This window comes from Salmo trutta, chromosome 31 (genome assembly GCF_901001165.1).
Source record: "Salmo trutta chromosome 31, fSalTru1.1, whole genome shotgun sequence".
Lineage (NCBI taxonomy): Eukaryota > Metazoa > Chordata > Actinopteri > Salmoniformes > Salmonidae > Salmo > Salmo trutta.
Window position 1 is genome coordinate 19,215,564 of NC_042987.1, and position 25,212 is coordinate 19,240,775.

The window sequence follows — 25,212 nt, forward strand, 5'->3', positions numbered from 1 at the left end:
TTAGCGGATTTCCACCCAACATCCTAATGTTAATGATGTCTTTAACCCAATGTTTTTGCACAAAAACAAACGCTTTCAAACCAATGTGCTGCTATCACACTGATGACACAACCGCAACTGCACTGCGTGACCTTAATATCGACAAAGAATGTCAGTATGTCAGTAAATCAACTGCACTAAATTGATAACCAGGTTCAATCTAAAAACAATCACTTGGAAGATGTCTTTCATCAGCCAAAATGCTTTGATGGTCCAACATCATTGTGCTCAGTTGCAAATTGTGGTATACAGTACCTGTGAGAAGGAGGCTAGGGTCTCTGAGTCCAGTGGTGAGGCAGGCTGCACCAGCCTTTCTGCAGGCCTAGGGGTGAGGGTGGGGGTGACAGACGGTTCAGGGTAGGAGGACACTGTGCTGTAGGCCGGGGGCACCAGCACCATCTGTCTCTGGAGCAGCTGCATGATGGCCCCGATGTCTGTTGACATCCGTGACTCCAATCTGAGGGATCCCAGTAGAGTAGTCAGAATCTACAACCACAGCTACAACCACAGCTACAACCACAGCTACAGCTACAACCACATCTACAACCACAGCTACAACCACAGCTACATCTACAACCACATCTACATCTACAACCACAGCTACAACCACAGCTACATCTACAACCACAACCACATCTACATCTACAACCACATCTACAACCACAGCTACAACCACAGCTACATCTACAACCACATCTACATCTACAACCACAGCTACAACCACAGCTACATCTACAACCACATCTACATCTACAACCACATCTACAACCACATCTACATCTACAACCACATCTACAACCACAGCTACAACCACAGCTACATCTACAACCACATCTACATCTACAACCACAGCTACAACCACAGCTACAACCACATCTACAACCACAGCTACAACCACAGCTACATCTACAACCACATCTACAACCACATCTACAACCACATCTACAACCACAGCTACAACCACAGCTACAACCACAGCTACATCTACAACCACATCTACATCTACAACCACATCTACAACCACAGCTACATCTACAACCACATCTACAACCACAGCTACAACCACAGCTACATCTACATCTACAACCACAGCTACAACCACAGCTACAACCACATCTACAACCACAGCTACAACCACATCTACATCTACAACCACAGCTACAACCACAGCTACAACCACATCTACAACCACAGCTACAACCACATCTACAACCACAGCTACAACCACAGCTACATCTACAACCACATCTATATCTACAACCACAGCTACAACCACAGCTACAACCACAGCTACAACCACAGCTACATCTACAACTACATCTACAACCACAGCTACAACCACATCTCCAACCACAGCTACAACCACATCTACATCTACAACCACAGCTACATCTACAACCACATCTACATCTACAACCACATCTACAACCACAGCTACAACCACATCTACAACCACAGCTACATCTACATCTACATCTACAACCACATCTACAACCACAGCTACAACCACAGCTACATCTACAACCACATCTACATCTACAACCACATCTACAACCACATCTACATCTACAACCACAGCTACAACCACAGCTACATCTACAACCACATCTACAACCACATCTACATCTACAACCACATCTACAACCACAGCTACAACCACAGCTACAACCACATCTACATCTACAACCACATCTACAACCACATCTACATCTACAACCACAGCTACAACCACAGCTACATCTACAACCACATCTACATCTACATCTACAGCTACAACCACATCTACAACCACATCTACAACCACAGCTACAACCACATCTACAACCACATCTACAACCACATCTACATCTACATCTACAACCACATCTACAACCACAGCTACAACCACATCTACAACCACAGCTACAACCACAGCTACATCTACAACCACATCTACAACCACATCTACAACCACAGCTACAACCACATCTACGACCACAGCTACAACCACAGCTACAACCACAGCTACAACCACAGCTACAACCACATCTACAACCACATTTAAACCTCAAGCCTTCCATCCTTAAAGTACCCAATGTCACTATAGTAAATAGTTATTGTAAACAGTATTTGTGTCATCTTATTATCGCTCAGTTAAAGGGAGACAGCCTCCCAACAGCAAAGGTTTGAGATGTCATCGACTGCGTCCCAAATGGCACCCTATACCCTGGGCCCTGGTCAAAAGTAGTGCACTAAATATGGAATTAGCAGACCTGTAGAGCTGTCTCTGCAGCAGGTCCAGCCTGTTCTCTAGCTCGCTGCGCTGCCGTCGGTTGTTGCTGCTCAGGGCAACGTTGTGAGTGGGAGGATGAGGGGGAGGGGAGGGCAGGCTGTGGCAGGGTACCTCCTGATACTGCTGCTGCTCGCGGCTCTCGCCCCAGAAACTGAAGATGTTGGAGACACCTGAGATAGCCCCTGATAGAGAGTGGAGGTTAGACTGACAGCTAGTCCAGCTCATACAATATCTACATCAGACGAATACAGTATACTGTACTGACATGAATAGCAGCATGTGTGGCTATTATATTGGTGAATCAATGGAGAAAAATAACACCACTGAGATCTAACACAAAGGCAAAAGTTTTGTATAAAAGTAGTGCTCATGAATGGATTGTCTACCTGAGATAGCGTTGCAGGTGTTGCCAGTTTTCTGGTTCATCTCATCTTCTGATGCACTGCTGATGTTGAGGATGGTGGTTTCACTATAGGGCATCCCCATTAGTGAAGTTGGTTGTAGAGGGCTGGTTAACACTGACTCCTCATCTCCGCTGGAGTGGGAAGGAGAATAAACTGAGTTCCTCAGCCCCTCAAACTCTGTGTTCTGCCCATCTCCCTGGTCTCTGGAGCTCTGGCCTCTGGCCCTGCGGACAGGTCTCTGGGATGGATTGGTCTCCCCTGCATCTGTGAGGCAAGGCAGAGAACGCAGAAAGTTTGTCCCAAATGGTATCCTATTCCCCATTTAGTGCACTACTTCTGACTAGGGCCTATAGGGTAGTGCACAGGGAATAGCGTGCACCTTGGGAGGGAACTAAACACTGAGTATACCAAACACTAGGAACACCTTCCTAATATTGAGTTGCACCCCCTTTTGCCCTCAGAACAGCCTCAATTCGTCGGGGCATGGACCACAAGGTGTCGAAAGCGTTCCACAGGGATGCTGGCCCATGTTGACTCCATTCTTGATACACACAAGAAACTGTTGAGCGTGAAAAACCCAGCAACATTGCAGTTCTTGACACAAACCGGTGCACCTGGCATCAACTACCATACCCTGTTCAAGGGCACTTAAATCTTTTGTCTTGCCCATTCACCCTCTGAATGGCACACCTACACAATCCATCTCTCAATTGTCTCAAGGCTTAAAAATCCTTCTTTAACCTGTCTCCTCCCCTTCATCTACACTGATTGAAGTGGATTTAACAAGTGACATCAATAAGGGATCATAGATTTCACCTGGTCAGTCTATGTCATGTAAAGAGCAGGTGTTCTTATTGTTTGTGCACTCAGTGTGGATAGAACAAACATAGAACAGTCTAAATTGAAGCAAGTGTGATTAATGCAAATTGAATGGGTTTAACCAAATCCAACTGAATTACACATAACAATCTGATCTAGCTGTGTGCTAGTCAGAGTACTTGACTAACAGGGTACCACACCTCTGTCCAAGCTGAGAGACAGTTTATGTCTGGGAATGCGATGGTTGACTCCATCATGGTCAGAGTCCTTACTGCTCATTGAGCCAGCAACCGTGGCAGTCTGAAAAACAGTGAGAAGAAATAGAGTGATTTCTTTAGTCAAAACATTTTAATTCCAACAATCAAATATAAAGATAAGCGACAACATATTCCTCTGAATCTCACTTTCTAGCAAGGAATTAGTGACAAAATTCTTTAACCAAAAAGCCCACTCACATCCCTGAGGTTGAATGTGATCTCCAGGTTCCCCCAGAAGTAGTCAGAGAACTCGGGATACATGTCCAGCACCTCCAGCATGTCCTCCCTGTGGATCTTATGGAGGTCACAGTAGGTCAGAGCCCTCACGTCTGCATTGGACTTCCCTGGACGGGCATACATGTTAATGGGCTCACCGAAGATGTCATTCTTACCTGCAGGAAGGAAATGAGAGATTGTTTACTGGATGTAGCTACAGTAGATGATACCATATCTATTTAAAATATGATCCAAATGGATATATGATATGCATCAGATATTGTGGATATTCAGAGACAATGTGTTATTAATTAATATGTAATTCACTTTTTCTTTCTATTCATTTATAGTGATTTACAAGGTTTCCAAATGGATGTGATGGCTCATATTCTTGTGACTAACCCATAGTAACCACTAGATGAGGATGTTACGCTAAACATTGTGGAAGGCTATGAGGCATATCAAGGAGTGGAGGAGATGAGAGAGACTGGGTTGAAAGCCTCTGCAACAATATACAGGTTAAAAGCCACAGGTTAAAAGCCACTGCTTTAGGATAGGGCTGATATTACCAAGTCAAGTCAATTCAAATCAAGTCCATTTTTATTGTGCCATATGGAAATGCAGTTTAGATGATATCCTACCCAGGATGGCCACCACCACGTCCCCTCTCAGGATCTCTATGGAGCCACGGGAGATGAAGTAAAGGGCTGAGATGATGTCACCGGCGTGAACCAGGGTGTCGCTTGGCGGTGCGTGGGTGGTCTTAAACCTCATGGCCAGGGCCCGCAGGCAGCCCTTAGTGGAGCCCTTGAAGGCCTTACAGTTCTCCAGCAGGGTGCGGTTGAGGTGCAGGCAGATATCAGCCTGCAAGCACTCTGGGAAGCCCTTCAGCACCTGGACAACATAGAGGAGTGGACAGACATCAGTTGGTTTGTCTTTTGTGTCGACCACTGTGTGTTGCCTTTTTACAAGTACTACTTTGTGTCCATTTCGCCACACTTAAATGACCAGAACAAGTAGCAGTGTGTGTGTGTGTGTGTGTGTGTGTGTGTGTGTGTGTGTGTGTGTGTGTGTGTGTGTATGACTCACAGCATTCATATCAATGCCGTTAGTGTAGGACCAGGCATGTTGGAAGTACTCCTCCAGCCGCTGCCTTAGTGGGTTGGGGATCTGGTGGAAGCGGATGAATTCTCGAACCCGCAGCATCTGGGTGTGGTAGCGAGCCGTGCCGGAGTAGAGCCGCTGGATGATGGCTGACACATTACCAAAGATGCTAGCATACATCAGAGCTGTTGATAGAGAGAACAGAGATAGAGGTCTTGGCGTATTTCCAAAAAAGAAACATGTAACATTCCAATCCTAGGAAAACATGATGATTTTGTACATGTACGGGGCTGTAGTGGAGCAGGTTGAGAGCTTCAAGTTCCTTGGTGTCCACATCACCAACAAACTAACATGGTCCAAGCACACCAAGACAGTCGTGAAGAGGGCACGACAAAACCTATTACCCCTCAGGAGACTGAAAAGATTTGGCATGGGTCCTCAGATCCTCAAAAGGTTCTACAGCTGCACCATCGAGAGCATCCTGACTGGTTGCATCACTGCCTGGTATGGCAACTGCTCGGCCTCCGACCGCAAGGCACTACAGAGGGTAGTGCGTACGGCCCAGTACATCACTGGGGCCAAGCTTCCTGCCATCCAGGACCTCTACACCAGGCGGAGTCAGAGGAAGGCCCTAAAAATTGTCAAAGATTCCAGCCACCCTAGTCATAGACTGTTCGCTTTGCTACCACATGGCAAGCGCTACCGGACATCTAATCAAATGGCTACCCAAACTATTTGCATTGCCCCCCCCCCCTCATTTTACACTGCTTCTACTCTCTGTTATTATCTATGCATAGTCACTTTAATAACTTTACCTACATGTACATACTGTATTACCTAAATTGACTCTATACCGGTACTCCCTGTATATAGCCTCGCTATTGTTATTTTACTACTGCTCTTGAATTATTTGTTACTTTTATTTCTTGTTCTTGATTTTTTTAAGGATTTTATTTACATTTTATTTTTTAACTGCATTGTTGGTTATGGCTTGTTAGTAAGCATTTCACTGTAAGTATACTGTTGTATTCGGCGCATGTAACAAATAACATTTGATTTGATTTAATCAAAATGTACAGCTTTTTATATTATTAGATACGATACAGTAAAATGAACATCCCTGGGGGAGAATTGCCTTGGGCAGTGGGCACGAGATGTGGCTGTCCAATAGGTTGAACAGATCCCACAAACATAATCCATAATTACACATTGTCCATTCATATGTTGTCAAATTTCAAATCATGGGTTAATAGAGGCATAGCGTGTGTACATAGCGTGTGTATTAAGCAAGACTTATTTGTGTATTGAGGGTTTATAATTGTGACTTACAGCCGATGAGCATAACGCAGATGGAGAAGATCTTCTCAGAGTTGGTGTTGGGTGAGACATTTCCAAAGCCCACGCTGGTCAGGCTACTGAAGGTAAAGTAGAGTGCTGTCACATACTTGTCCCTTATGGAAGGGCCTGACCCTGGTATAGTCTGATTGTAGGGTTTTCCGAGCTGGTCACCCAGAGAGTCCAGCCAGCCAATCCGGGCTGCTCCTGCACGCTCCACATTACCAATGGCGTACCAGATGCAGGCCAGCCAATGAGCTATGAGGGCAAAGGTACACATGAGGAGGAATAGGACGGCCGCTCCGTATTCAGAGTATCGGTCCAGCTTCCGAGCTACGCGCACCAATCGCAGCAGCCGAGCAGTCTTCAACAGACCAATCAGGGTTGTTGTCTAAAACGGTATGAGTCAGAAAGAGGTCAAACACAGGTCATTCACACATGCAGAACACATAGCCATAAAACCAAACTTGTTTAATTATTATCACCGTGTCAGTTTACTTAAGAATAAATAAATATTTGCACAGATTCTTATAACAGACGCTCACAACAGCATTTGGATAGGTACAATAAGACCACTCCACCCTGATCTCCTCACCTCTTCTCCAGAGCGGTATATGAGCAGGTCAAAGGGGATAGCCGCCACCATGTCTATGAGGAACCAGCCTTTGAAGTAGTGCACAGCGATCCGCTGTGACTGGCTGACCACCTCGTCATTGTTGTTGACATACGTCGTCCTGAAGTTGATGATGATATCAATAATGAACATGACGTCCACGATGAGGTCCACCACGTTGAGGGGAGAGCAGGAGTAACCACAGTTCTGCATGGCCGCCCCCTCCTGGTCACTAAGGAGAAAGGCCGCGGAGTAGGGGGTGAAGATGGCAGTGTAGATGACCAGGAGAAGGATGACCCAGTCCCACACCGCCTTGAAGGGGCTGTAGTGCAGGATGGTCCATTTATGGATGCGAGGGGTCTGGAGCTTGTACTCTGGTAGGACATCTGCACCTAGTGAGAGGACCTGGGGAAGGAGAGTAAGGAAATGTGACTGACTTTGCTGATGAGACTGAAATCAAAAGATGGAAGGGTGTTGAATTTGATGACCATGAGGGAAACCTGTCCTCTAAAAACGATGTGGTCTAACAGATTGTCATCATTTACATTTTGGAGGATTTTACCTTTTTTTCTACTTAAAAGCCACTTAAAATTGAAGTTGTACCATTGAATAGGATGGGAGCACACAAACAGTGGGTAATTGAGCGTAGCCATTAGGCTTCAACACAACTACTTGATTTAATATAGTGCTAAAAAAAAGCAAAGGAGCAAATGAAACAGTATTGCCCTTTTCATGTAGCCAACTTTTGGCCAGCTAATAGCCTAAACACAAATCAAGCAACATTACGAGCTAAATGTTAAAATGTTGCTGTGACAATATAGGTCAAATGAAGATCCTACAACAGGATTTGAACGTTTAGAGACCATAATGTTGCTTGATCAGTGTTTAGGCTTTTAGCTGGCCAAAAGTAGGCTACATGAAAAGTGAAATACTGTTAATATAACCGTGTGTTAGTGTTGGCGTTCAGTGAATTTATGTAAATCACGAAGCTCATCTGCATTTCCTGTGGTGCAGAAAAATTCTCAGCAACCAAAGAGTGATCAAATTAAGATCCTATATCTGTACATATTGAAATGAAGATGACAGCGTCAGCCCTGAGTTGGCCCTAGTCAGTGATTGCGGTCCAAACACTTAAAAGACACACCCTATCCCCTCAGCCCTGAAATGAAGTGGACACTTCTGATGACGTATCATGACATCTGATGAGTATACACTTGCAGGGCAAGGGGCGAGGGAGGGAGGAAGGAATGATTTTTAAATGGACCACCTTTGGCCGGAAATTACTCCAGCCACCCAAGTCATAAACTGTTCTCTCTGCTACTGTATGGCAATCAGTACCGATGTACCAAGTCTGGAACCAACAGGACCCTCCTGAACAGCATCTATCCCCAAGCCAAAAGACTGCTAAATAGTTAGTTAAATAGTTAACTAATAGCTACCTGGAATATCTGCATTGACCCTTTTTGCACTAATCTCTTTTGACTTATCACATACTGTATGCTGCTGTTACTGTTTATTATCTATCCCTTCTATCCCGTAGTGACTTTATCCCTACCTACAGTATATGTACATATCTACCTCAATTACCTCGTACCCCTGCACATCCACTCAGTACTGGTAGCCAAGTTAATGTTACTCATTGTGTACTTATTTGATTTGATTTAACAAGAGACTGGAGTTGAGGAGCAGGTGGCTCCAGCCTTCAGGCTTCTGCAAAGAAAATATGACAGATGAAGTTAAAGAACTGTACACACTTATGTGTGGGTATGTTGACAACTTCTTAGAAATATCATCCCTTCGTGCATGACACCTGAATGACACCATAACATCCCCATAACATCTTTGCAAACTGTAGTTCCAAAGTGAAGACCAAATACGAATGGAAATAAATGACAAAGATATGAGCCTTCTGTGTACCATGCATCTTCAACTAAAGCACCTTGAATCACATAACCGGCATTAGCCCTAAGCCATGTGGTTATTGCTTCTTTGTATGATATCAAAGCCAGTTACAGAACATCTACACAACAAAACAGTGTACATAAGGCAAACTGAAACAGTGTGACAGTCAGAGTACTGAGGACTTCCAATCAAGCCCTAGCCGTTCTAATGTTTATCTCACCGACCAAACTCTCCCCAGCCTCTCAATCACTCACCAAAACCCAATCAGAACTCACTCGAGTATGGGCTGTCTGACAGTCTCTGGGGAACTGCTGGTCAGACTCATGCCTCCACTGTAAATGACAGAATTGTAAATAAATAAAGGTGTATTATTCCCCAATTCCAGAAAATAGTAGTATACAGTGCATTCAGAAAGTACTTAGACCCCTTGACTTTTTCCACATTTTGTTATGTTACATACTTATTCTAAAATGGATTAAATATTTGTTTTCCCCTCATCAATCCCCCATAATGCCAAATCAAAAACCTGTTTTTAGATATTTTTTTTTTGCAAATGTAATAAAAAAATAAAAAACGGAAATATCACATTTACATAAGTATTCAGACCCTTTACTCAGTACTTTGTTGAAGCAACTTTGGCTGCGATTACAGCCTCGAGTTTTCTTGGGTATGACGCTACAAGCTTGGCACACCTGTATTTGGGGAGTTTCTCTCATTATTCTCTGCAGATCCTCTCAAGCTCTGTCAAGTTGGATGGGGAGGGTCGCTGCACAGCTATTTTCAGGTTTCTCCAGAGATGATTGATCGGGTTCAAGTCTGGGCTCTGGCTGGGCCACTCAAGGACATTCAGAGACTGGTCCCGAAGCCACTTCTGCGTTGTCTTGGCTGTGTGCTTAGGGTCTTGTCCTGTTGGAAGGTGAACCTTCGCCAATTTCGAGTCTCATAGCAAAGGGTCTGAATACTTATGTAAAGGTATTTATGCTTGTTTTATTATATACATTTGCAAAAATAAAAATAAACTTTTCGCTGTGTCATTATGTGGTATTGTGTGTAGATTGATTTTAGAATAAGGCTGTAACGTAACAAAATGTGAAAAAAGAGAAGGGGTCTGACTACTTCCCGAATGCACTGCATGTGGACATCCCTTCAAATTAGTGGATTCGGTTACTTCAGTCAAACCCGTTGCTGACAGGTGTATGAAATCGAGCACACAGCCATGAAATCTCCATAGACAAACATTGGTAGTAGAATGGCCTTACTAAAGAGCTCTGTGACTTTAAATGTGGCACCATCATAGGATGCCACCTTTCCAGGTTGTCAAATTTCTGCCCTACTAAAGCTGCCCCAGTCAATTATAGATGCTGTTATTGTGAAGGGGAAATGTCTAGGAGCAACAAATGCTCAGCAGCGAAGTGATAGGCCACACAAGCTCACAGAACAGGACCGCCGAGTGCTGAAGGGCGTAGCGCATACAAATCGTCTGTCCTGATTCAGAGGGGTTGGGTTACATGCGGAAGACACATTTCAGCATCACTACAGAGTTCCAAAAGGCCTCTGGAAGCAACGTCAGCACAAGAACTGTTCATCGGGAACTTCATGAAATGGGTTTATATGGCTGAGCAGCCGCACACAAGCCTAAGGTTACCATGTGCAATGCCAAGCGTCGGCTGGAGTGGGGTAAAGCTCGCCGCCATTGGACTCTGGAGCAGTGGAAATGCGTTGTCTGGAGTGTTGAATCACACTTCACCATCTGACAGTCTGACAGACGAATCTGGGTTTGGCGGATTCCAGGAGAACGCTACATGCCCCAATGCATAGTGCCAACTGTAAAGTTTGGTGGTGGAGGAATAATGGTCTGGGGCTGTTTTTCATGGTTTGGGCTAGGCCACTTTGTTCCAGTGAAGGGAAATCTTAACGCTACAGCATACAATGACATTCTAGACGATTATTTGCTTCCAACTTTGTGGCAACAGTTTGATGAAGGCTCTTTCCTGTTTCAACATGACAATTACCCTGTGCACAAAGCGAGGTCCATACAGAACTGGTTTGTCAAGATCGGTGTGTAAGAACTTGACTTGACCGCACAAAGCCCAGACCACAACCCCACTGAACACCTTTGGGATGAGTGGAGGCTATTATAGCAGCAAAGGGGGGGGACCAACTCTATTCATGCCCATGATTTTGGAATGAGATGTTCGAAGAGCAGGTGTCCACATACTTTTGGTCATGTAGTGTATATATACAGTATACACACACTGAGTATACCAATGAAAAGGAGGTGCAGGGAATTAAATGATTACAAATGTATTATTTTCATGAAATAAACACACAGAGTGATTTACTGAATTAGGCATACAGTGATGATTTTAAAAATACAATTAAAAAGACTGCATGGGGGCTTTAACATCCACTGTAGCCCTATAGACTGCTTCACACAATGTACATACACATAAAGACTCTAAAAGCCAGAAACATGAAAACATGATTAACTTATGTTATATTTTAATATTTATCCTGCTCATTACGTACCAGTCAGAATGAGAAATGACAGCAGATCCGGAAAAGGCAGCAAAACTGGTAGCTAGCAAACAAAATGACATTTTGGGCTGAACACAGAACATACAATTTCCCTCACCTACAGTAATACACATAACAGCAGCACTAAATGTCTTGCTATCGACATCCCAGTTGACAAGACCATGTTTAATTTATGTTTCTATTCCTGTATCTATGCTATGATTACCATAAACAACTTCACACAACTGGCACTTCAATCATATCCTTTCATGACTGGTACTGTGAATTACTGGAACATATTGAACTTTCTAGGTCACCAACATGATGCGCATTGACATCTATTGACAAATCTCCATATCAATGTGAATTTTTAAGTGTGAGAAAAAGCTTTAACCACAGATTTTCCATAAAACACGTCTTATTTGATCAGTTATATTTTCACTCCAGTGTCCCCCTAGCCTCGTCCGTAGGGCTTTCCCTGTCGCCCTCATCACACGACCTCCATCACAGGTGAACTCAGCTCTCTCTCCTCTTGCATCTTTTCAAATATATTCTACAGTGTATTCTAAGGAGGACAAAAGCTCCTGGGATCCTCCAGGGAACTTTGCAACTGGGAAATGTGCTAAATGCATTGGAACTGGGACAATCGATTCCTTATTAGACTACAGGATGTCAAGTAACCCTATTACAGGGGCTGAGTCACTGGCTTACTGGTGTTCTTCCATGCCGTCCATGGGAGGGGTGCGTCACTTGAGTGGGTTGAGTCACTGACGTGGTCTTCCTGTCTGGGTTGGCGCCCCCCCCCCCTTGGGTTGTGCTGTGGCGGAGATCTTTGTGGGCTATACTCGGCCTTGTCTTAGGACGGTAAGTTGGTGGTTGGAGACATCCCTCTAGTGGTGTGGGGGCTGTGCTTTGGCAAAGTGGGTGGGGTTATATCCTGCCTGTTTGGCCCTGTCCGGGGGTATCATCGGATGGGGCCACAGTGTCTTCTGATCCCTCCTCTCTCAGCCTCCAGTATTTATGCTGCAGTAGTTTGTGTCGGGGGGCTAGGGTCAGTCTGTTACATCTGGAGTATTTCTCTTGTCTTATCCGGTGTCCTGTGTGAATTTAAATATGCTCTCTCTAATTCTCTCGGAGGACCTGAGCCCTAGGACCATGCCTCAGGACTACCTGGCATGATGACTCCTTGCTGTCCCCAGTCCACCTGGCCGTGCTGCTGCTCCAGTTTCAACTGTTCTGCCTGCGGCTATGGAACCCTGACCTGTTCACCGGATGTGCTTGTTGCACCCTCGACAACTACTATGATTATTATTATTTGACCATGCTGGTCATTTATGAACATTTTAACATCTTGACCATGTTCTGTTATAATATCCACCCAGCACAGCCAGAAGAGGACTGGCCACCCCTCATAGCCTGGATCCTCTCTAGGTTTCTTCCTAGGTTTTTGGCCTTTCTAGGGAGTTTTTCCTAGGGAGTTTTTCCTAGCCACCGTGCTTCTTTCACATGCATTGCTTGCTGTTTGGGGTTTTAGGCTGGGTTTCTGTACAGCACTTTGAGATATCAGCTGATGTACGAAGGGCTATATAAATAAATTTGATTTGAAATAAGTGCACATATGTGTTTCTAACTTTAGGTTTCATTGTGGTTTGAAGCAGAACGGCAATGCTATGACTGCTTCTGCCTCCGAGAGAAAGAGAGAGAAATAAAGAGCACACGGGGTCGCCATCTAAAAAGATGCCAAGTTTTTCCACATTGTTACATTACAGCCTTATTCTAAATTGGATTAAATAAAACGTTTTCCTCATCAATCTACACACAGAGCAAAAACAGGTTTTTAGAAATGTTTGCACATTTATAAAAACTGAAATACCTTATTTACATAAATATGTCAGAGCGAAAACCAAGCCATGAGGTTGAAGGAATTGTCCGTAGAGCTCGAATACAGAATGGTGTCGAGGCACAGATCTGGGGAATGGTACCAAAACATTTCTGCAGCATTGAAGGTCCCCAAGAATACAGTGGCCTCCATCATTCTTAAATGGAAGAAGTTTGGAACCACCACAACTCTGCCTAGAGCAGGACGCACGGCCAAACTGAGCATTCGGGGGAGAAGGGCCTTGGTCAGGGAGCTGACCAAGAACCCGATGGTCACTCTGACAGAGCTACAGAGTTCCTCTGTGGAGATGGGAGAACATTCCAGAAGGACAACTATCTCTGCAGCACTCCACCAATCAGGCCTTTATGGTAGAGTGGCCAGACGGAAGCCACTTCTCAGTAGAAGGTACATGACAGCCCGCTTGGAGTTTCCAAAAGGCACCTAAAGGACTCTCAGACCATGAGAAACACAATTCTCTGGTCTCTACCTACATGTACATACTACCTCAAATAACCGGTGCCCCCACACATGGACTCTGTATCGGTACCCCCCTGTAAATAGTCTCGCTGTTGTTATTTCACTGCTGCTCTCTAATTACTTAAGATATAAAAGTATCTGTATTTTTTAAAACTGCATTGTTGGTTAGGTGCTCGTAAGTAAGCACTGTAAGGTCTACACCTGTTGTATTCGGCAGATGTGACTAATAAAATTTGATTTGATGAAACCAAGATTGAACTCTTTGGCCTGAATGCCTAGCGACACATCTGGAGGAAACCAGGCACCGCTTATCACCTGGCCAATACCATCCCTACGGTGAAGCATGGTGATGACAGCATCATGCTGTGGGGATGTTTTTCAGCGGCAGGGACTGGGAGACCAGTCAGGATCGAGGGAAAGATGAACGAAGCAAAGTAAAGAGAGATCCTTGATGAAAACCTGTTCCAGAGCACTCAGGACATCAGACTGGGGCGAAGGTTCACCTTCCAACAGGACAATGACCCTAAGCACACAGCCAAGACAACGAAGGAGTGACTTCAGGACAAGTCTCTGAATGTCCTTGAGTGGCCCAGCCAGAGCCCGGACTTGAACCCAATCGAACATCTCTGGAGAGACCTGAAAATAGCTGTGCAGCGACGCTCCCCATCCAACCTGACAGAGCTCGAGAGGATCTGCAGAGAAGAATAGAAGAAACTCCCCAAATACAGGTGTGCCAAGCTTGTAGCGTCATACCAAAGAAGACTCGAGGCTGTAATCGCTGCCAAAGGTGCTTCAACAAAGTATTGAGTAAAGGGTCTGAATATTTATGTAAATATAATATTTCTGTTTTTAATTTTTAATAAATTTGCTAACATATCTTAAAACCTGTTTTTGCTTTGTCATTATGGGGTATTCTATTTTAGAATAAGGCTGTAATGTAATAAAATGTGGAAAAAGTCAAGGGATCTGAATACTTTCTGAATGTACTGTATACCATGTGTATCCCATGCATACTGTATGACTAATAAAACTTGAAACTTGAGTCTCCTCTTCTCATATGTTTGTTTGCTCACTTCACAACTGAGTAACAAGTAGATAGGTTTTCAGTATCTGGTGGCCTCTCCTCAATGGCAAACTGAAAATGAAGTTCTTCAGTTCAGACTGCATCTTGCTTTACCTCTCCAGTGCTCTTTCTAGATTTGGATGAAGTATTTATGCTCTGTTTATTTCGCCCAAATTGAAATTAAGTGATTTGCGTACTTTGGGGGTTTGGGAGATTCAATCAGTATCTCTACAGAGATTTGTCATTCGGACTGATGCTTCTGAGAATGGAACCACCAGCCAATCGGATCCCTGACACCTCCACTCTCTGTTCTGAATCCACCCTGAGTCCTTCAGCATCTCCTGACTCAAACCCTGACTCTCCCCTTGAAGTAGGTCAGTCCTTAGAAGCCGTCCAAGAGCAAGAGGGGTGGGGCCTTCATCAGCCTCCAACCTAATCAACACTGTAGATTAGTCCACCCAGCTGTAACAATGCATGACCTAATGTGCATCCAAAGTTTATGTCCCAAATGGCAATCCTATTCCCTATATAGTGCACTACTTTTGACCACAGCCTTATGGGCCCTGGGTGCACATTAGTGTCCTAAATGAGTAGGTTGACATTTGGGATGCACACTAATACAGATGACCACTGATATTCTACTTCAACATTCTATTTCAACAAAGACCTGACTTCGGTTCTCATGAACTGTGCTACCCTTGTGAAAACATCTTCTCCCATTCTCCTTTACGATGTGCCATATCGTTATGACCAAAGTGAGTAATATAACAAGTCATATTTAGCCTCTCTGGCGTCGGCAGATTTTTGATTGACAGATGTGGCAGACTGAGGCGTTATTCTATTCTGTTCTATTAAAGTTAAATATCTTCACTCTAAGTTTCTGATATGGACCAATGTTGGACACCAACTGAAACATCAGAGAAATATAGAGACAATAAACAATACAGAGACAAACATACAGGAGGGTAGCTCTACAGGAACAGGGTTGGAGACCCCTGTGCAACATGGTCTTATGCTGAGCCACACTGGCTGCGTTTACACAGGCAGACCAATTCTGATCTTTATTGCACTAATTGGTCTTAATCACGTCAGATCTTTTTCAGAACTGATCTGATTGGTCAAAAGACCAATTATTGAAAAAAAGATCAGAATTGAAGATCAGCTTCAGTACACTGGCAATGGTGTTTGGCATGGTGAGCTGGGGAAGCTGAGACTCTTTGTGCTTCTTCTCCTGTCTGAACGGCCAGCTGGGTAAGATTCTGCAGAAAGTGGTGTATGGCTTCTTAACCACCAACTGTTTGGTCTTCTTGCAGAAGATTTGCTGGTTCTGCACATCTCCTGGAAAGACATGGTTGTGGTGTTAGCATTTTACACATTTTGTGGAAGGAACGTAGGGCAACACGCCTTTGTTGGTAAAGGTGTCAACCGAATGGGACCGGCTAGCGTATTGTTTAGGGACAATGGGTGTTGATTTTGAGAGGAAAGATCAGTCAACAAAGTTAGGAGGGCAGTTTTTACACAGTATGAATTGTCGTGTATGGTAGATTGAGGAGAAATGGCATCTCTCAATTGTTGTCATACACAACAATACATTTACTGTCTAAGCACAACCCTGCACTACCAAAATCCCCTTCCTCATCTCAAAGTACTGTCTGTAAACCTCCCCCAGCCATTGACTGACAGATCATTCTTGTCAATAGTAGCCCTTTGCAGGGGATTTTTGTAGACGTGTTTTGAGAATCTACAGAGAGAGGAATGAGGTGATTGTGTCATTACTGTTGTAGTCTTGATTTTATACCTTTCAGTGTCCCTTGCTGGTTTCTGTCCCACAATCTTGTTGTGCTTCATAACTACAAGGCTTCCCCTCTCTCATGCTCGTGTACCCAAAATGCCACCGTTTTGGGGTATTTTTCAGCAAGGCACTGTCACTGGAATGACTCCAGATAACCTGAGTTTTACAAAGAGAAGAGGGGTAGACTAAATTGATTACATGGTCTGGAAGGAAGGTACTCTGTGGCTACCTCTAACACCATAACACAAACCATAAACACTACCTAATTCATGTTTATGCCATGCTTACTGTAAATATTAGCTGTCAGCTTGGAAGGACATCTTGGTACTATCTACAACAAATTACACAATTTAACCACCCCACCAATTGTATTGATCTCTATTAAACTGGCTAGCATAGCACACCTAACAGACATTTCAATTTTGTCAGCTAACATTTAGCTAACTAGCGTCACCAAATTGGCAGGAAGAGTTCTAGCCAGCTGAAACTGACTGAGAACCAACTAACTAATCATAGGTGATTTATACACATTCATCATTGCTACCAACACAAGAACACAGTTTGTTAGCTATATCGACAAGTCCCTTTTTAGTAACGGAGTGTTTTCCAGGCAAGGGTGTAATAGATGCCTACCAGATTGAGTTACTTTTATTTACTAACGTTAGCTAGCTTGTGTTAATGTCAGTCAAAGATATAATGAACCAACATGTTTACTCCGCTGCTGAAGGTAGCTACCAGTCTAGCAGTGACTACCATGGCATAAGTGAAATTGATTGACAGTGTGTATACCAAAAAAGATAGCTATATGATTTAGCTGATGGCTTTCAGAGTTCAATACAGGACTGTAACAATACAGGACTGTTATAGTCCTGTATTGAACTCAAAGCCATGAGCTAAATCATAAAATCCAGTTAGGTTACCTATAATCGAGAATCTTCCGTTTTGTTGTGAAGGGGAAAAAATTGATGATATCGCATCACTTCTCAGCTGTAGTCGAAATGGTTTCCCCATCACATCAGTTCAGCCTGAGAATCCCTATGATAATCTTTGGTCATCGTAAGGGGCATCATTCTTGATATCTGCAAGCCACTGGCAGAATCAGGGTAAATCTCTGGTAGGCAGAATAGTGAAAGATAACATAATTTTCACACTTGTTTGTAATTAGCACAGCCAGGCACAGAACACCTCACAGGCATGATGACAAAAGGTTCGTGAAAAACAAACATTGTCAACAACAACAAAAATACTTGCCTTCAGGAGTTCTGAGATTGCATTGTGTACTTTGAGCGAACAACACACAGCAATCATCAACGTTGCCATCTACCAGTGCCATCTACCTTAGCGGACCGTATCTGCATTCACTATGAATGTCGGACTTTGTGGTTCACTATGAGCAGAGGAATACACAGAAAGTCGAACACTTCCCGATTCTACCAGTGAAATGAAAATGTGCTAGTTCTAGCTTGCGGTTTGGATAATTGTTATGTTTATGACAAAAAAGTTATGCTAATATAGTAATAATTATATGCCGTGGCAGAGCCAGGGTGAAATTCCACTTTAATTTCAACTCATTTACCCTATAAATGAAATTACAGTTGCTAATGGTGAAGGACATATATACAGTACCAGTCAAAAGTTTGGACACACCTACATTGTAGAATTATAGTGAATACATCAAAACTATGAAATAACACATATGGAATCATGTAGTAACCAAAGAAGTGTTAAAAAAATATACATTTATATACTTAATATTTGAGATTCTTCAAAGTAGGCACCCTTTGCCTTGATGACAGCTTTGCACACTCTTGGTATTCTCTCGACCAGCTTCAGGAGGAAGTCACCTGGAATGCATTTAAATTAACAGGTGTGCCTTGTTAAAAGTTAATTTGTGGAATTTCTTTCCTTCTTAATGCGTTTGAACCAATCAGTTGTGCTGTAACAAGGTAGGGGTGGTACACAGAAGATAGCCCTATTTGGTAAAAGACCAAGTCCATATTATGGCAGGAACAGCTCAAATAAGCAAAGAGAAATTACAGTCCATCCTTACTTTAAGACATAAAGGTCAGTCAATACGGAACATTTCAAGAACTTTGAAAGTTTCTTCAAGTGCGTCGCAAAAACCATCAAGCGCTATGATGAAACTGGCTCTCATGAGGACCGCCACAGGAAAGGAAGACAGAGCGTTACCTCTGCTGCAGAGGATACGTTCATTAGAGTTAACTGCACCTCAGATTGCAGCCCAAATAAATACTTCACAGAGTTCAAGTAACAGACACATTTCAACATCAACTGTTCAGAGGAGACTGTGTGAATCAGGCCTTCATGGTCAGATTGCTGCAAAGAAACCACTACTTGCTTGGGCCAAGAAATACAAGCAATGGACATTAGACTGGTCGAAATCTGTCCTTTGGTCTGATAAGTCCAAATTTGAGATTTTTGGTTCCAACCGCTGTGTCTTTGTGAGAGTGTTGGTGAACAGATGATCCCTGCATGTGTGGTTCCTACCATGAAGCATGGAGGGGGAGGTGTGATGGTGTGGTGACACTGAGTTCAAGGCACACTTAACCAGCATGGCTACCACAGCAATCTGCATCAATTCGCCATCCCATATGGTTTGCGCTTAGTGGGACTATAATTCGTTTTTCATCAGGACAATGAACCAACACACCTCCATGCTGTGTAAGGGCTGTTTGACCAATAAGGAGAGTGACGGAGTGCTGCATCAGATGGCCTGGCCTCCACAATCACCGACATCAACCCAATTGAGATGATTTGTGATGAGTTGGACCGCTTAGTGAAGGAAAAGCAGCCAACAAGTGCTCAGCATATGTGGGAACTCTATGACTGTTGGAAAAGCATTCCAGGTGAAGCTGGTTGAGAGAATGCCAAGAGTGTGCAAAGCTGTCATGAAGGGAAAGGGTGGCTACTTTGAAGAATCTAAAATATATTTTGATTTGTTTAACAATTTTTTGGTTACTATAGTTTTGATGTCTTCCCTATTATTCTACAATGTAGAAAAAAGTAAAAATAAAGAAAAAACTCTTGAATGAGTAGGTGTGTCCAAACTTTTGACTGGTACTGTATATAAACACATATGGTGTCTCCAGCTCTATTGATCTCTGAGTAATTAGGAAAAAAACGAAGTGTTACTTTACTTTCGTCCCGGTTCTCCCCTACAGTATGTAAGACAATATAATTACAAAATTATATTATTTCCTGTGTCAGGGGATTGACATACCTTTGCAGTGTATCACTGACATACAGTAGACAATGAACAGGGTATTGTAAATGAGAGAATACTTCCAACATCCAAACCTCTATTTCTCTTAAATACACTCTTAAAATAAAAAGGTGATATCTAGAACCTAAAAGGGCTCTTCGGCTGTCTTCATAGGAGAACTCTTTGAAGAACCCTTTTGAGTTGCATGTAGAACCCTTTCCACAGAGGGTTCTACATTGAACCCAACACAGTTATACCTGGAGCCAAAAAGGGTTCTCCTGTGGGTACAGCCAAATAACCCTTTTGGAAACCTTTTTTCTAAGATTGTAGGACATGTCCTTTTGTGGTAGAAACTTCTAGTCACAGTAACAAGTGAGCACCTCTGCTTTGCACTGCACAGCACAGGGGAAGCCCACTTATCCAGCCTGCAATGAATCTTCCTGCACAAGGGCCCCTGGGACATGGGATTCCATTTGCCTGGCTGCCTGGGCATGAGGTGCGTTATGCTTTACTGATTGAGTATGGTGTTCAAGGGCACTGTTTTGCCAAGATGTATGTTGGTTCCTTGACCGGAGAAAGTCCCCTACTGTGCACTCTGTGCTACATATACTTGGTTATGTAGCAGTCTTTGGTTATCCACACTATAACTCATCTGTGTCTCATAAGAACCATTTCTCTCTTTTTTTGGACAGTAGGTGTACATATTCACCTGTGTGAGCCAATACTGGATTTATTTTCAATTCACCAAGCTTTACAGCGAAATGCTTGTCTTGTTTCTGTTAACACTATGGATGGATTAATGACTTGCCGAGGACAAAACTAAACACTGTCTCTCGCCGACTCATGACTCAATTCCAGCATGATGTAGTGCTAGGAGTTATCTGTTTACAACATCAGATTCCTCCCCATGTCTAATGGCCGCTCCAGGGTGAAGTTTCTCTTAGATACAGATCTGGGATCAGCTTCCCCTCCCCCAATCCAAACCTTCACCATTTAGTGGGAAAAGGCAATAATTGCCCTAGAAAAGCATATAGGGGCAACTTTCCCCTAATCATCGGATGGTCACACAGTTTCGCGGGGCCCACCGCAAGGTCCAAGCCCACTACTTGTTTAATTGTTTTATTTTTTAATGGGGCAGAGAGAACAATATGTGACCTACCGGTTTGATTCGGTCTTATGTAGCAACATTTTAAATGGTGTTTTTTACATTGGATAAAAGTAGAGACTCAGAGCTAGAAAATGGTATATCATACACTACAGTTGAGGAACAATGGGAAAGTAATTCTGCTTTGAAAGTTGATTAACTTGTTTTGGTACACCAATTGGAGAGCTCTTCTTTGTCTACACCCATTCAGCATCGGTCACACCCCTTAAGCTTTAGCCCCACCCATCTCTTTAAGGGTTGATCCGAGCGTTCTGTCCTAACAGCAGCAGTCAAGCACCCAAGCTAACTGGCTAACGTTGGCTAGCTTGCTAGCTACTTCCAGACACAAATGAGAGAATAGCTTACTCTGACCATTTTACTCGCCATAGCAAAGCTGGTTAGGCTGTTTTTATGTAGTCCAGGGCGTTGGTGACTGCAATTGTGCTGATGGCAACAATTACTTTTTTTGCCAACGTTTACTGACATCGGCCATATTCAACGGGTGTTGAGCGTTCGTAAATTTGTCAGTTATTCTGCGCTCTGGCACACTCAGACGAGAGTGTTCAGAAATCGGAGTAGATAGCCAGAGTGAATTTACGAGCTACGTCTATCAACAGCTGTCGCAGTGACATCATGAACATTTTATCGAAATGAATACTTGCATAGTGGAGTCTTTTGTTAAGACATGTAGCTAGCTAGCTAAACAATGAACCTTAATCGCAACTCATGATGTTACTAGCCTGCATGAATCTGCAGGTAGCTAACCAACCATTTCCAATGTTAGCTAGCTAACATTAGGCTATAACTAGCAAAGCAAATGGCTCTGAGATACAAATAATTTTACTACACATATCATACACGTAACATTAGCTAGTGAGCCTGCCAGCTAAAGTTAGCAAGCTAGCTACTTTTTTACAAAATTAGAAAAGTGTAATATCGGTAAATGTAGCTAGCTAGACTATCTTACCCGTATACATGGATGGACGCTTCTCCCTATCTGTCATGGATGCCATGATTGCCCTTAATTTGAAGATGTAATCCGGTGACAGGTGTTTTCTCCATCTCCTTAGCTATCATACTCTAATTACACTGATTTCAAAAGTTTCCTGAAACGAGTCACATATGCAGTATTATAGCTAATCTCATGCTATTTTGTACATTTTGCCATGAGGCTGAGAGATGTTGCTGTTGCTGTTTTATAGCTCAGGGATTCTTGAAAAAGGGACAATCTCAACTTTTTTCCCACAAATATTTGTCTCATTAACAAAATGTAAAATCAATATTTTGATAGGCCAAAGTATCAGCTATCACACCATGCAAAGGAACAACCTCCTATTTACAGTGCATTCAGAAAGTATTCAGACCCCTTGACTTTTTCCACATTTTGTTACGTTACAGCTTTACTCTAAAAGGTATTAAATATTAGTTTTTCTTATCAAACTTCACACAATACTCCATAATGACAAACCACATTTTAAAAAAAATTCGCCCAGAGAGGGGGGAGAGGGGAGCTGGTGGGAGGTTGACAGCTCACTCCCTGTTGTAAATCAAGAAGAGAACATCCCTCTCCAATGTTCACACAGGAATGTTCTTTGTCTACACAGACATTATCCCGCTGAAACTCTAACACATTCTAAAGTGAATACTGGAACAATATTTCTAACATAGAACTTGGGGAATGGTTAGAGGCGATCTAAAGAATAATAATGTAATTTTGGTTGTTATTTTGTGGTTGTTATAAAGGAAATACTGTAACTTGAAAAGTGTATGAATGAAGTTTCCATCCTCTGCGTTGTATATGAAAAATTAAGTGTTTTTGTTAAGAGAGAAGTGCATTTACCCTATGACTGTCCACTGTGCACAAATGGTGTAAAACGCGCAGGCTATCATCACAATCTTAGCGATTATATTTCTATTGCAAAAATAGTTGTAGGCCGACTGGCTGACAATATGCATGCGTCTTCTTGTTCCATCCAGATCCAGATGAGCGCGATTGAATCATGTTCCCACCACCGGACAGGCGCACTCTGTCAATAAATAAAAGGCCTTTCAGTTACTCACCAAGTGTTGTTTTATAGAAGGACGATGCGTCTGTTGTGGTTCAGTGCAAATGAGTCTATAATCTTCTGGACATCCAGGGCCTTGGTTCTGTCTGTGTGTATGGACAGGCAGGAAAGGTTTCTGAGTCAAGTGCTTGCCCAGTATTTCATTCTGTATATCATGATGCGTGTACTTAGCATCTCTAGTATTGGATATTATAGGTGAATGCACCAATTTGTAAGTCGCTCTGGATAAGAGCGTCTGCTAAATGACTTAAATGTAAATGTAAATGTAAATGTAGTATTATCTGAGATTTTCTGTGCAACTGTTTTGTTGAATTTGCCTATGACCTGTAAAAGTTCAAGGAAGTTTCCCTAGTTGACAGCCATGTCATTTTCTATGTCTCCTCTCTGTGAAAGTCCCAGGTATGCAGTGTAACGCAATGACTCCACAACTGCTCTCATATACTCTCTGTTCTCTAGGACTATTTTCGAATGTCCATCACTTAGAGCATTGCATATTGTTGAGCCAGACTCTTTCTGAATAGTCCACTCATTCCACGCTGTCATTGCATATTTATGCTCCACACTAGCATTGTGTGTCTTGAACGAACTTGTCGCCTTCTTCCAGTTCTGGTAGCCATCATGGGTAAATGCCGCCGTCTCTCCACCATGGTTTCCTAGACGTTGAAAGGGGCGGCATGCAAAGCAGAAATCACGGTCCTTTGAAATAGAATATTCCAGCCATTTGTAATCCTCATACCATCTACGATTGAAGTAGCGATCCTGCTGTCCATCTTTTGTGGCTGGATAACGCCGAAGAAGAGGGCCCCTTGGTTCTTCAACAGGTGACTGGCTTAAATCAGAGGGAGCGGTAGCTGTGCTAACAGTGCAGCTAACGGTGGATGTGGATGTGGAGCAGCTAGCAGCGGTGAACTGCTCTGGTGCTCCCTCACGTCATGGCTCACAAGTTTCTCTCTCCGACTCATCTTTCTTATCTCCCTCTTCTTCTTTGGCCCCCTCGGAGACAGGGTCTGGATTTTAAATTTCTATCCTCACTATTCTCTTGATCAGAAAACGGTCCATCGCAACGGGGTGAGATGGCGACTAGCTAGCTAAAAGTTAGCTCACATAAGGTAGCCTAATGTGCAAGGACACTCCCCATCCAACTTGACAGAGCTTGAGAGGATCTGCAGAGAAGAATGGGAGAAAGTACCCAAATACAGTTGTGCCAAGCTTGTAGGGTCATACCCAAGAAGACTCGAGGCTGTAATCGCTGCCAAGTCGCTGTTAAAGGGTCTGAATACTTATATAAATCTGATATTTCAGTTAATGTTTTTTTATAAATGTGAAAAAAATTCTATAAACCTGTTTTTGCTTTGTCATTATGGGGTATTTTATGTAGATTGAGGGGAAAAAAACGAATTTAGTCAGTTTTCGAATAAGGCTGAAATGTAACAACATTTAGAAAAAGTCAAGGGGTCTGAATACTTTCTGAATGCACTATATGTCAACTCTGTCAGACACCATAAAATGCATTTCATTTTTACAATTATTGTTCAATAATTGTTTAACGGCCTTTTTAAAAGGCCTTTATTGTTTAAAATGAGACTGTCCTCCTATACCTCCTCCCACCAGCCTCCACTGGTGTAGACTAACACTGAAATGCTTACTCGTTTAGAACAAGCCCCTTAAGTTGATTGTCATTGTTTGTTGAGTGGCTTTTATCCAAAAATAACAGTGAGAATGGTAGTCACAACAGGATGTAACATAACACGAACTGATGTTAGTGTAACAGACTGGGGTTAGAATAACAGACCATGTAGCTTACTATATTCATGTACTGATGACATTACAATATAATATTACATTAAAAAAGCATGCAAACAAGCAAATAATGTACGTATGCACCTGCTCAAACACATAAACACATGAATGCATGCGTACACACACACACACACACACACACACACACACACACACACACACTGTAGTATAGCCCTGGGTAACTGTTTGTTGGCATTTGTACAGGTAAATACAGCTTATGACCAATAATCCTATCACAAGTAGAGATACTCATGGATCACATAAACACAAAACGTTTTTTCTACCGGCCA

The 25,212-nt window shown here is 43.0% G+C and overlaps 1 protein-coding gene across 1 annotated transcript in view; it reads right to left on the reverse strand.

Moving 5' to 3' along the window:
• Positions 1 to 25,212, reverse strand: part of LOC115169690 (potassium voltage-gated channel subfamily H member 6-like) — a 74,962-nt gene that overhangs the window by 1,805 nt on the left and 47,945 nt on the right. Inside the window, exons 7-15 of the mRNA XM_029725579.1 lie at positions 7,042 to 7,464; positions 6,441 to 6,837; positions 5,097 to 5,296; positions 4,649 to 4,901; positions 3,990 to 4,183; positions 3,735 to 3,834; positions 2,698 to 2,979; positions 2,292 to 2,493; positions 295 to 496 (exon numbers count right to left, since the gene is read on the reverse strand). Coding sequence (XP_029581439.1) covers positions 295 to 496; positions 2,292 to 2,493; positions 2,698 to 2,979; positions 3,735 to 3,834; positions 3,990 to 4,183; positions 4,649 to 4,901; positions 5,097 to 5,296; positions 6,441 to 6,837; positions 7,042 to 7,464 — 2,253 coding nt within the window. The remainder of the gene's footprint in view (positions 1 to 294; positions 497 to 2,291; positions 2,494 to 2,697; positions 2,980 to 3,734; positions 3,835 to 3,989; positions 4,184 to 4,648; positions 4,902 to 5,096; positions 5,297 to 6,440; positions 6,838 to 7,041; positions 7,465 to 25,212) is intronic.